Below are 14,271 nucleotides of genomic sequence, written 5' to 3' on the forward strand. Positions count from 1 at the left end.
GCTTCCCCTTAAATGCATCTATGCTATTTGCTTCAACTACTCCTTGTGGTAGCACGTTCCACATTCTTACCACTCTTTGGGTAAAGATGTTTCTCCTGAATTCCCTATTGGATTTATTAGCAACTATTTTATATTTATGACCTCTAGTTTTGGACTTCCCCACAAGTGGAAACATTTTCTCTACGTCTACCCGATCAAAACCTATTATCTTGAAGACCTCTATCAGGTCACCCTTCAGCCTTCTCTTTTCTAAAGAAAAGAGCCCCAGCCTGTTCAGCCGTACCTGATTAGTTTATCCTTAGTTCTGGTAAGAACCTTGCAAATCTTTTTTCCCTCTCCAATGCCTCAATATCCTTTCTAGAATACAGAGACCAGAACTGTGCACAATACTCCAAGTGAGGTCTAACCAAGGTTCTATACAAGTTTAACATAACTACTTTGCTTTTCAATTCTATCCCTCTAGAAATGAACCCCAGTGCTTGATTTGCCGTTTTTATGGCCTTATTAACCTGCGTCACTACTTTTAGTGATTTGTGTATCTGTACCCCTAGATCCCTTTGCTTCTCTATACTGTTTAGACTATTATCCATGCAGCATGTGGCCTCCTTATTCTTCCTACCAAAATGCACCATCTCACACTTATCCATATTGAAATTCATTTGCCAATTACATGCCCATTCTGCAAATTTATTCATGTCCTCTTGCATTTTGACGCATTCTTCCTTTGTATTAACTATACCCCCAATTTGGTGTTGTCCACAAACGAGGAATTAGCTTGTTACTTTGTGCACAACCCTAGGGCCTGGTGTCTTTGGCTAGCACTGGAATCAAGCCCAAGAATACTATCTCATTCTCGCTCTTTCACAACTTGCTGCTTTTTCCTACATGTCAGTCTTTAAGGCTCAAATATGACATTTCCCTATATCACTTGCTCATATATGGACATCTAATAACAAATGTACCAAGCAGCACCACAACCTTTCTTCAAGGTGTGGAGATGCCGGTGATGGACTGGGGTGGACAAATGTAAGGAGTCTTACAACACCAGGTTATAGTCCAACAGCTTTATTTGAAATCACAAGCTTTTGGAGCTTTCCTCCTTCGTCAGGTGACGAAGGAGGAAAGCTCCGAAAGCTTGTGATTTCAAATAAAGCTGTTGGACTATAACCTGGTGTTGTAAGACTCCTTACATTTGTTCAAGGTGGGGAACTCTAGCTCCAGATTGACAGCTCGCTATTCTGTTTAAATTGTCCTTGTGATACAGGTGCCTATCCACTCTAATCATTGAGAATCCCATTACCACTATCTCTTTAATTCTCCTGGCCTAACCTAGCCATCTCATGTCATCATAAGAACTTGCATTTATATAGTAGTTTTCACATTTTCAGGACATCCCAATATGCTTCACTGTTATTTTGTAGGAATACACCATAGCCAATTTGCATACAGCAAGATCCCACAAATAGCCACGAGATAAATGTACAGTTAGTTTCATTTTGGTTGTGTTAATTGAGAGATAAATGTTGACCAGGACACCGGGGGAACTCCCCTGCTCTTCCTTGAATAATACCATTGGACCTTTTCCATCCAATCGCATAGTTAGACAGGGCCTCTGTTGACATCTCATCTGAAAGACGGCATCTCTGACAATGCAGCACTCCCTCACTGCTGCACTGAACTGTCAGCCTAAATTACGTGCTCAGGTCCTGGAGTCAAACTCATGATCTTTTACCTCAGAGGAAACAGTGCTAACATTAGGCCACGCTAATCGTAGGTGTACTATGCACAGCTGCCTCTTCCGTATGGGCCAGAGCTCGGAATCTGTTTTCTGGTGTAACTTATCTTTTACCATACCCTCCCACATCTCTTTCCACCTTTTCTTAACTCCCATCCATTGACTCCCTCATTAGTGTCATTGCCCTTTTAATTTGTCCCACTATCCGTTTGCCTGCCCCACAACGATTCTCATATGGCTCACCCAAGGTCTTTGCATCTCATCTCAACCACGTCCAATACTATATTTTCTTTACTTTCCATGACCTCCTTGCATCATGTGGAGATGCCGGTGATGGACTGGGGTGGACAAATGTAAGGAATCTTACAACACCAGGTTATAGTCCAACAAATTTATTTTAAAATCACAAGCTTTCGGAGATTATCCCCTTCATCTGAGGAAGGGGATAATCTCCGAAAGTTTGTGATTTTAAAATAAATTTGTTGGACTATAACCTGGTGTTGTAAGATTCCTTACATTTGTCCTTGCATCAATCATTCCTAAGTTCCTGTATCTGTTGCTCTTTAGCTATTTCTGCAGTACCACACTTGCCTAATGACCCCACATTACAGTAATCCAGTCGCCTTTTATTAGCCGCCTCTTCCATTATTTCTTCCCTAATGCTACCATTTTGCATCACCTCTAGTTGATCCTTTTTCCTTTTCTCACGATGTCTCCAACTGGGTTCCAGACCAGCCACTAATCAATGAACTTTTCAGTCACTAAGTCCTTCTCTCCAATTACCCCTCTCCAGTCCTTCAACTTTTAACAACTACAGCAACAGTATCCTTGTCTGTGTTCCTCCTTTGACAGTTGTAAACATTTCACAGTACACACTATCATTGCCCTCATTTCATTTTTCATTTCTTTTGTGGCTTAGTCTAGATCTAAGTGTTTTTTTTTAAATATATAGATCAACAGCCTATTAATGATCATAAAAGCAGGACAAATTAGGAGGGAGAGGACACTGATTTTTATGTATTAAATATCCTTTATAACTAAAGTATCTTAACTTACTAGCTCAACACTACTTTATAAAGAAATAAAAAATACATTTTACAATTAAGTAGTACATAGTTGGACAAATAGCCCTGTTGTGGATTGATGGGGGCATTAAAGTGAAGAAAAAAAAGCCACTACCCTACTCAGTGCTATTAGTGTCCAAAGATGACTGATGGGAAATAGTAGACTAGGGCAGGTAAAGATTCCTGAAGGTCAGTGAATCTTTGCTGACTTTGAAAAACAGACTGGCCATTTTTGTTTACAAATCTATCACTTCTAGCCATAGGGAGAGAAATGGGATATTTGCTGATACAGAAGTCATCACATTAGAAAGTCTACAGTCATAGAAAGGCCTCACTACCCTCATGATTGACTTTTTACTAAGTTTCTGCAATGAACCAAAACCCATACCAGGTTTGATGGGTGTGTCACCAGTCAATATGTCTTGGAGACTGAATGAAGAAGGATGATATTTTGGCTTCTGCCAGAACCATCCCTTGTTCCTCTTTGTTACCAGGCTCAGAAGCTGCAGCTTATCAGAATCATTCAGGCTGTTAACAGGAATCAGATCGCCGCTGCTTTCAATCTGTTTTACAAAGCTGCTGGTTGCCTTTGCAAACATCTTCAGGGATTAACCATGAACCTAAGAAATAAACATGATTTAGTCTGTAAGTGACAAGAGTTTTAATTTTTAGCACCAGTTTTTAAGATTGTATAATACAAGCTGGACACATTTGCAAAATAGACTACTGTCCCAGATGAACCTTAAACACTCACATTCATATACAAAGGCAGCAATACAACCAATTTACCTTTATAAGGTCTTTAGAGGACAATATCCTAACATGGCTGTAGCACCTATTGCATTATTGAAAGATAATTGACAAGAAACAACTAAGTTGAGGATGGAAAGTAAAACAAATGCTGCTAGAATTGTAAAACCTAAGTAGATCATGGCTCAAGAAGGACATTATGCACTTTTTGATTATTGCAAACACAGGTCAGGTAGAACCAGAGCTCCTGGAATTCTGTGGCACACCTAATGAAATTCTGCAGCATGAAAACGTAAATTCTGCAACATGTATATCTAGGTTTAGGGAAAGGGAGGGATGTTTCAATATAATAAATATTCTTAAAATACTCCATCAATATGTAAATATTTTAAAATATCCTTTCAATATATTTTTTTTTAAGAGACTATATAAACCAGTGCAATTTTGAAAAATCAAGTGCCTTAAGCTGTTTAGAAGTAGTTTACTATGTCAGTCATTTTCAATAATAGTTAAGGTTTAACACCTAACTTTACTGGTGACTTTTTGTTTGAAATGCAGGTATTTACAACATCATATCTCCAAGTACGGTGAGCAGAATTGAGCAATTATAAGTACTGTTCAAACCAACTTTTCAAATTAAAGTTTAAAATTACAGCATTGTATCTCTGAGCATGTTTAAAGTGCCCATGTGCCCAGCACTACTTGTTAATACATACTGTTAAATTCAACATGTTCTAGGTTACATTCACTAGACTAGGAAATGGAATTTGTAAATACCTACAAGTTTAAGAAAGAGATTGCATTCAGAACTTCTGCAAACATAACTGATTAGGTAGCCGAGATCAATTTGGTTTATTTTGAGAGGACTGCCAAGCAGGTGAAGTACACAAGGTGTGAAGCACATACAGATTAACAAACGGGAAAGGAATAGGAGTGGGTCGAATGGTGTCCGTTAACATCATTTAATCTTGGAACACCAGCTATTCATCTCAGTACAATTACAATGGGGAAAACACCCAGAGCTCAAGCCTGGACATCGCCCCTCTGCCCCAACACTATTCTGTTTTGATTCTGGGCCTGGTAAAAAGTGACAACTCACCTTTTCATTATTCTTGCTTGAACTGTTACTGTGTTACTACTAAAATGCAAGAAATCATGAAACAAAAAACACCCATTCCTTCTACTTAATGGATGATTACCTCACAAATCCCAAAAGTACTGTATTAGTACCAGAATTCCTTTAGAGCACAGCAAACCGTACTTCATGAGTGGCACATTTTAGAATCTGAGACTGTACATACCAAATGAGACACATATCCCCCTCCCCCCTCTTCTGAATGATTTCTTGCTGGGGTATAATTCCACAGGCACTGATCACCCTTTGCTCACTTGCCCAAATTGCCAATTCTCACGCAAACATTTACAGGCTATCTGTGCAGGGGACATTACAACTGAGCCTGATCTTATCTTCACCCAGTGTCCATAAGCACACTTCCAATAGGACTCACAGGTACAGAAGTGCCTAATTTCCCTCAACAGATCATGGGTCACAGACTCTAACTGGAGCATCCTTATCATCCCCTTGGCTGGGATCAGATAACTCAGAAGAAATCAAGTATTGAACCTGGAACCTTCAACTTCTGTCTGGCTTGGCTACTCATTAGAGAAGCTTGCTGAGCCATCAAGACATTGTTACATACTACATAGTTCACTAGATTAATTCCTGGGAAGAGAGGGTTGTCCTATGAGGAGAGGTTGAGTAGAATGGGCCTATATTGTCTGGAGTTTAGAAGAATGAGAGGTGGTCTCGCTGAAACATATAAGACTCTGAGGGGTAGATACGGAGAGGTTGCTTCCTCTGGCTAGAGTGTCTAGAACTAGAGGGCATAGTCGCAGGATATGGGGTTGGCCATTTAAGACAGAGATAAGGTGGAATTTCTTCATCAGAGGGCTGTGAATCTTTGAAATTCTCTACCCCAGAGGACTGTGAATGCTGAGTCATTGGGTGTGTTCAAGGCTGAGATAGATAGATTTCTGGACACTAAGGGAAACAAGGGATATGGGGATCGGGGGGAAAGTGGAGTTAAGGTCAAAGATCAATCTGATTGAATGGCAGAGCTGGCTCAAAGGGCCATATGGCCTACTCCTGCTCCTATTTTGTATGTTCTTACTTCACTACTTTATTTTTGGATTGAATTTTGATGGGTTTGGGGGGGTGGGGGGGGGGGGGGAGTCAAACTAATCACCAGGTAGAAAACTAGCCATTTTGTTCAAACAAAATTAGAAGCCGGAGCTCATATTGTGCTAACTGATAAGTCCTTCATTTTGCTTTAATCAATCTAATCCCACATATGCAAGCATTTTGTCTACATTGGATTGTGTTTGGTACACAAAAAAAACATTAACAATAGTTACCATTATGCAGTCAGTCAGTTAGCTAAACAGTGAACCCCTTTCTGCATCATGATTGATGAGAACATGCATAAGAAAGCTAAATGCCAAGAGTTATTTAAATTGGCATGTAGGCTGGGCATATATAATTATACTATAACTGTTTCTTTCCCCTCCAGGGCTCATTTGTTTTCTAGGATAATACTCAAATGTGCCATGGCCTTTTCAGTGACTTAATATAGCATACTGAAAATTAACTATTTACTTTAAAACGTTTTAGTTACATTCACTGCGAATTCTGACTCGTACTGACTAAATATTCAAATACTGTTGTTACAAGGGGTCCAGAACACTTACAGCTTTTTAATGGGGTTGTAGTGAAGCATAACGCTACGCCCCAAGACTTAACTTGATATTTTCCACCCCGTACTACAAAGTAGAATTTACTCAGAAGTGTAAAAACAGAAAATGCTGGAAACACAGGTCAGTCAGCATCTGCGAAGAGAGCAAACTAGTTAATATCCCAGAAGCAGATCCATCTTTAAAACTGAAAAATAAGAGGCAAACATCCATATTAATATAATCAAAAAAGGAGTGGGATAATAAATAAATATACAAGAATCATGAGTGGAACGATGAAGATGACCTCAGTCAAGTAACGGACATCTGATTTCCTGCATCCCTTCAGTATTTACTTACTCAAAAGTGTGATTGCTTTGACTATCTTGTGACTTAATGAAAGTTATTGTTTACGCAAGGCCAAAGGTTGTAAATTATACCTAATGCAAACAATCAAATGAGAATATATCTGCCATTCATTACCCTCTTCCCGCAGCACTGATTTGTGGCTCTTAGGATATATTTACATAAGTCCAGTAAAAAGTGGTTTCAGATTCTCAATGATGCAGAAACCAATGTAGTGTAAATAAGTTAGTAAGTCCAGAACTGACTACAAAGTGAAGTGGAGTCTCAGTCTACCCACTCCTGCAACAAGTTGGGCCCTTACTCTTGATTCAGGCTGCACTATCACTGCAAAGCAAAACCGCTTCACCACAACACTGCAGCTAAATCATAGAATGGTTACAGCACGGAAGGAGGCCATTCTGCCCGTCAGCCCATGCTGGCTCTCTGCAAGAGCAATCCAGCTAGTCCCACTCCCCTGCCCTATCCCCGTAGCCCTGCATTTTTTTTTCCTTCAAGTACTTATTCAATTCCCTTTTGAAAGCCACGATTGAATCTGCCTCCACCATCCCCTCAGGCAGTGCATTCCAGATCTTAACCACTCTCTGTGTAAAAAAGTTTTTCCTCATGTCACCTTTGGTTCTTTTGCCAATCACCGTAAATCTATGTCCTCTGGTTCTTGACCCTTTTGCCAATAGGAACAGTTTCTCTCTATTTACTCTGTCTAGACCTTCATGATTTTGAATACTTCTATCAAATCTCCTCTCAACCTTCTTAATGCATCCTAAGAATGTCAAAACATGTTGTGTCATGGTGCTATAATTCAAGTTACTAAATCACAATTGTAGTCAATAATTTGTTAGTGAAATGTGATATTACTTTTTAAGCTATTAAGTAGCACTTCTGCATAAGCAGAAATTCTCATGTGACTGTAAGGGATTCAGTTTTGAATAGCATTTTAGTGTGATGCAGTTCTGATGAAGGGTCACTACTAAAAAAGGCTGACCTTCCCTTTTGTTCTTTCCTTCCTTCCCTACTCCATTTCCCTGGCTCTGTACTTGCTTAAAAACTGTTAAATCTTTACTTCTTCCAGTTCTGACAAAAGGTCATTGACCTGAAACGTTAACTCTGCTCCTCTCTCCATAGATGCTGCTTCAGCTGCTGAGTACTTCCAGCATTTTCTGTTTTTATACTAAAAAAAAGGCTCTCGTTTTCAAATGCAGAGCTTGGTATGCGTTTGCACCCCACCCCACTAGTTTTGCTTTTTAATCTGTCCTGTAACAGATAACGTTCACTTTTTCCAACTTCAGTTGCTAACATGATGCACCCGGATTCTGGGTGCGGTTTACGCATCTTTCTTACATTAGCCATGAAACCACGCACAAAAAAACCCCAACATTTCCTGTAATACAGAACACGATGGTTATACAAAGGATTAACTATGACAGATGTTCGCTATTTCAGACTGGGAAATAAACCAAGTGGTAGTTCTTAAAACATAATTCAGTAGACAGACAAAAACCCATCTTTTCTAACGAAAATCGTTTTCGCGACAGTTACATTTCTAAAAGGGATGAGATTCTCCACCAAATCCGGGAGAAACCTCACAACAACCGGGAGAAGCCCAGCTCCCGCTCAGTTTTGTCTAAAAAAAAATAAAACCTTTCGCCACATAAATACCGAGTGTAGTTCAACATGGGGAGAAACACAGAAACAAAGCAGAATCCGCCCCGGATCACCCAATACTGAGACAGAAATAAAACACCCGGCACCGGACAAATCCCAAGCGGGAGCCAGGAACTCGGACTTAATCGGTGCCGGTTCTCGCCGCAAGGACACCGGCTGCAGCAGGTCAGGGCACCGGGGCACCGGCTGCAGCAGGTCGGGGCACCGGGGCACCGGCTGCAGCAGGTCGGGGCACCGGGGCACCGGCTGCAGCAGGTCGGGGCACCGGGGCACCGGCTGCAGCAGGTCGGGGCACCGGGGCACCGGCTGCAGCAGGTCGGGGCACCGGCTGCAGCAGGTCGGGGCACCGGGGCACCGGCTGCAGCAGGTCGGGGCACCGGGGCACCGGCTGCAGCAGGTCGGGGCACCGGCTGCAGCAGGTCAGGGCAGGGCAGACACAAGAAGCAAAAGCCGCCAGCTGCTTTCCCCCAGCCCTACCTTTACGTCAATCCACAGCAGCGACACAAAGAGACGGAAGTGCTGAGGGGCCGAGAGTGACGAGCGTCCCCGCTCACTGCAGCCGCTGGGCGGGGCAGGGATGGGACAGGATGGGACAAGATGGGACGGGACGGGGTGGGGATGGGACTAGGCGCTGCTGCCGCCGGCACTCGGCCAACCAGATCATAAGTCAATAGGCGAAAACAACCCTATCTTGCACCGGGGGTAAGTTGTTGCATCCACCCGGGAGGAATACAAATAACACCAGGCACACTGGGGTCCCGAACTGGTGTCAAACTGGTTAGGGGGATTTGATTCCCCCTCCTCCTTAGTCGTTTGCTCGAGGTGTGATCATATTATTGCATTTATCTTATAACAGTTAGGCGTGCTGGTGGTTTGCAACAACAGCTTTGTGCAAGAAATTTGAACAACCAGAAAACTACCCACCAGTTGGCAAAAAAAGGAAACCGAGGGCGGGAGCAATTGGCAGAGGGGAAACTAGAGGTGGGGTGAACTTTGATTCCATCACTGACTAACAGTAACACTGAAACTGTACTGCTAACTAGTAGTAATTCTGGTAATACTCAGATTCCCCTCATAACCAACAGTAATGCAATTACTCACTGATAGTCTATAAGTAACTGGTAGTAATAGGTGTAAAACCCCAATATCCCACCTGTAATAATCCTATAACTCACTGATATTCATCCTTAAACTACAGCCAGAATCCCCCAGGGTGAGGGAAGGCTCCCCAGCTGATGACATTTTTCATAGGCCTGATCTCTCTCCTTTGGACTCTGGTTTGGACTCAGGTTCTGTGTGAAGATGACAACTCTGAACTGGGTGCCTCAGTCAGAGCCGATCTGTACTTCGACCACATGTCAAAACCGGTCTGAACCAAACCAAGAGATCGCATAAAGGACAATGGGCTCGGTGTTTGGGGTACTTCTCACAGGGCACATTGTCCTAAACTCAGCTCAGCACCAACATTTCAAAACCACTCCCTGGGCTCAGAGTCAACAAAGGAAAGTTTTCATAGAGTGATGAAGGAGGCCATTCAGGCCATGCTGGCACTCTCTCCTGTAAGCTCAGATCCTTTTATATTCCTCCTTTCCAAATACTTATCCTGTTCTCTTTTAAATAATGTTCTAGTCTCTACCTCAATAGCCACTTGTGGTGAAGCATCCCATGGTCAAATAGCCCTCTGTTCAAAAACTCCCTCTTCCCTTTCCCCTTGTTTCTTCCAGTGAGAATCCTCAGTCACTATTTCCTTGTTTCCCATTTTCCCACCAGTGGAAACAATCTTTCACTATTTACCCAGAGGGTAAAGTCTCCAGATTTCACTACCCCTTGACTAGCTGCTCCTCTCTCGGCGTCGTACCCACTCACTAAGTTGCTACTGCTACTGCTTAGGGCTTTGTAGAAAATGCTGGTCCCCACACCTACCACATTCCCCCGCTCTCTCTCCCACCCGAGCCTCAATACCCCATTTGCCAGTCTCCCTCTCTTCCCTGTCCTCTCCATCCCCAGACCCTCATTCTTCAATCTCCCACTCTTCTTCCGACCCCCATCCCCCAGTCTCTCTCCACATTTCCAAACCCCAGCCTCCCCCTTCAATTCTTGAGCCTGATTCCTGACATCCCCCTAATTCCCAAGCCTCTCCCCACTGGACTCATGATTGTTCCCAATCACCACAATCGGTCCCAGCTCTCTGCCCGGCGGCTGCTGACGTCACGGAGCGGGGTGGTTGGGGTTAGCCGCTACATTGGTAGGAAATCGAAAGTGCGAAGATCTCCCGGACCAATAGCAGCAGCACCTGGATGATTGGTGTCCCATTTTGGCAGACTCCCAGGCAATCTGGTACCTTCGAACTTGTTAAGCTAATTAAGGCCTATTTGTAGCAATAGTTCCGTTGATGCTGCCCTCTGCTGATCTCTAATTAAAAACTCTAGTAATTTTCTATCCTTAGTCTCACAATGCACTTACTCGCCTTGATCTACCTTCTTGGCAGAACATTCTGCTTACTGGTGAGTATCCCCAGTAGAAAACCCTGTATTAGGGGATTGTCCCTGGAACCACTGGGAGCCTGGTGTGGAGAGTGCTGCAGGGTGAAGTGAAGAAAAATTTATATTTGAGCCACTTCTCTTAAGGCCACATGCCTCTTTCGCAGCCAGGAGAAATCTGTCTTCCATGCTCATGTACAGTGCCCCTGTTACAGGATACAGCCCCTTCTCCATTATCTGAAGCAGCAGCTCCTCAATTTCTGGCTTCACTTTTCACCAGTGCTTCTTATTTTTCATCACCCAGTATACCAAGGGGAGAGCCGATTGGAGCACCTCCTGGTGGGTGGACAAATTTAGACCAGGAAACAGGAAATGGAAAAGCAGTTAGTGACAAGGGTAGCGACTCAGAAAGGCAAAAAAAGCAAAGGTTAAATAGTGTTCAGCACAGGAATTTGACGGGGTTAAAGGGTATATACTTCAATGCAAGGAGTATTACAAACAAAGCAGATGAGCTAAGGGCACAGATAGACACATGGCAGCATGATATCATTGCTATAACGGAAACCTGGCTTAAAGAGGGGGATAATTGGCAGTTCAATATCCCTGGATATAGAGTTTTCAGGCAGGATAGAGTGGGTGATAAAAAAGGAGGGAGGGGTAGCATTATTGGTTAAAGAATCAATTACAGTTGTGAGACGGGATGATATGCTAAATGGATCATCAATCTAGGCCATATGGGTTGAGCTAAGAAATAAAAAAGGTGGAGTCACACTACTAGGAGTGTACTATAGACCCCCGAATAGCGAAGGGGAGATAGAAGAACAAATATGTAGGCAAATTTCTGAGTGCAAAAATAAGAAGGCAATAATAGTAGGGGACTACCCTAACATCAACTGGGATTCAAACAGTGTGAGGGGCAAAGAGGGCGCAACATTCTTGATCGATGTCCAGGAGAACTTTTTTAGCCAGTACGTGACATGCCCAACAAAAGGGGATGCAATTCCAGATTTAGTCCTGGGAAATGAAGATGGACAAGTGGGTGAAGTGACAGTGGGTGATCATATTGGGGATAGTGACCACAATTCAGTTAGTTTTAGCATTATTATGGAAAAGGACAGAGTTAAATCAGGAGTAAACGTTTTAAATTGGGGGAAGGCAAATTTTACAGAACTAAAAGGTGATTTGGCAGAAATGGACGGGACACAACTACTTTAGGAGAAATCAGTGGCAAGCCAGTGGGAGGCACTAAAAAGTGAAATTCTACAGGTACAATGCAGACACGTCCCCTCAAAGAAAAAGGGTGGCACTGCCAAATTTAGAGCCCCCTGGTTGTCTAGAAGTATACGGGGCAAAATAAAGCAGAAAAAGAAAGTTTATGACTGTCACAGAAAACTAAATACTGCAGAAAGCCTAGAGGAGTATAGAAAGTACAGGGATGACGTGAAAAAGGAAATAAGGAAAGCAAAGAGAGGGCATGAAAAAATATTAGCTAGTAAAATTAAAGAAAACCCAAAGATGTTTTATCAGTACATTAAGAACAAGAGGATAGCTAAGGAAAAGGTGGGATCCATCAGGGATGATAAGGGTAACTTGTGTGTAGAAGCAGAGGATGTGGGCAGGGTTTTAAATGAATATTTTGTCTCCGTATTCACAAAGGAAAGGGATGATCCAGATGTAGTATTTAAAGAGGAGAGGTGTGAAATATTGGATATGGTAAACGTAACGAGAGAGGAAGTACTAGAGGGACTGGAATCCTTGAAAGTTGATAAGTCACCAGGGCCGGATGGATTGTTTCCTAGACTATTGAAGGAAGCCAGGGAGGAAATAGCGGATGCTCTGAGGATCATTTTCCAATCCTCACTAGATACAGGAGAGGTACTGGAGGACTGGAAGACTGCAAACATAGTACCATTGTTTAAAAAGGGTACGAGGGAAAGGCTGAACAATTATAGGCTGGTCAGTCTTACCTCGGTGGTGGGCAAACTATTAGAATCAATACTGAGAGATAGGATAAACTGTCACTTGGAAAGGCATGGTTTAATCAGGGATAGTCAGCATGGATTTGTTCAGGGAAGGTCAAGTCTTACAAATCTGATTAAATTCTTTGAGGAAGTGATAAGGAGGATTGATGAGGGTAGTGCAGTGGATGTTGTCTACATGGATTTTAATAAGGCATTTGACAAGGTCCCACATGGTAGACTGGTCAGAAAGGTAAAAGCCCATGGGATACAGGGAAATGTGGCGAATTGGATCCAAAATTGGCTCAGTAACGGGAAACAAAGGGTAAAAATTGATGGATGTCTTTGCGAATGGAAATCCGTTTCCAGTGGTGTGCCACAGGGCTCAGTGTTGGGTCCCTTGCTGTTTGTGTTATATATTAATGATTTGGACTTGAATGTAGGGGGCATGATTGGCAAATTTGCAGACGACACAAAAATTGGCCATGTAGTTGATAGTGAAGAGGATATATTGTAGTCTCCAAGAAGATATCGATGGGTTGATGGAATGGGCGGAAAAGTGGTAAATGGAGTTCAACCCGGAGAAGTGTGAGGTAATGCACTTAGGGAGGGCAAACAGTAAAAGGGAATATGCAGTAAACGGGAATATATTGAGAGGGGTAGAGGAAGTGAGAGACCTTGGAGTGCATGTGCACAGGTCCCTGAAGATGGCAGTACAGGTAGATAAGTTTGTGAAGAAGGCATACGGAATGCTGTCCGTTATTAGCCGAGGTATAGTATACAAAAGCAAGGATGTAATGATGGAACTGTATAAAATGCTGGTAAGGCCACAGCTGGAGTATTGTGCGCAGTTCTGGTCACCACATTACAGGAAGGGTGTAATTGCTCTGGAGAGAGTGCAGAAAAGATCTACAAGAATGTTGCCAGGGCTTGAAAATTGCAGCTATGAGGAGAGATTGGACAGGTTGGGGTTGTTTTCCTTGGAGCAGAGGGGAGACTTGATTGAGGTGTACAAAATTATGAGGGGCCGTGATAGAGTAGACAGGAAGTACCTGTTTCCCCTAGCGGAGAGTTCAAGAACTAGAGGACATAGATTTAAGCTGATTGGCGGAAGGATTAGAGGGGACATGAGGAAAAACCTTTTTACCCAGAGGGTGGTGGGTGTATGGAATTCGCTGCCCGAATTGGTGGTAGAGGCAGGGACCCTCAACTCTTTTAAAAAGTACCTGGCCCTGCACCTAAAGTGCGGTAAGCTGCAGGGCTACAGACTGGATGCTGGAAGGTGAGATTAGAATGGGCACCTGGTTGTTCTTCGAACCGGCACGGACACGATGGGCCGAATGGCCCCCTTCTGTGCTGTATCTTTTCTATGGTTCTATGGGCCTTCTACTGGGCCTGGTGAAATCCACAGTCTGTAAGTCCAAGCTACATAGGATCATTGAGAAGGGTTTCTCCAACTGCTTGCTGCTATTCTGAGCCCTGCTGTATGCTTGGGTGACTCTGGAGCAGAATCACATGGTGTCCAC

General features: G+C 43.0%; 1 protein-coding gene across 2 annotated transcripts in view; it reads right to left on the reverse strand.

The window, feature by feature from the left end:
• The window catches only part of gsdmeb (gasdermin Eb), a 29,854-nt gene extending 20,987 nt beyond the window's left edge, over window positions 1-8,867 (reverse strand). Inside the window, exons 1-3 of one of the 2 annotated variants that reach the window (XM_067997963.1) lie at window positions 8,785-8,849; window positions 6,298-6,435; window positions 3,188-3,419 (exon numbers count right to left, since the gene is read on the reverse strand). In XM_067997963.1, coding sequence (XP_067854064.1) covers window positions 3,188-3,398 — 211 coding nt within the window. In that variant the 5' untranslated portion in view covers window positions 3,399-3,419; window positions 6,298-6,435; window positions 8,785-8,849. Of the gene's footprint in view, window positions 1-3,187; window positions 3,420-6,297; window positions 6,436-8,784 lie in introns of both variants that reach the window. The other variant, XM_067997954.1, reaches the window with a different exon arrangement.
• Window positions 8,868-14,271: the final 5,404 nt, after the last annotated feature.

Source organism: Heptranchias perlo, chromosome 2 (assembly GCF_035084215.1).
Source record: "Heptranchias perlo isolate sHepPer1 chromosome 2, sHepPer1.hap1, whole genome shotgun sequence".
In the NCBI taxonomy this organism is placed as follows: domain Eukaryota; kingdom Metazoa; phylum Chordata; class Chondrichthyes; order Hexanchiformes; family Hexanchidae; genus Heptranchias; species Heptranchias perlo.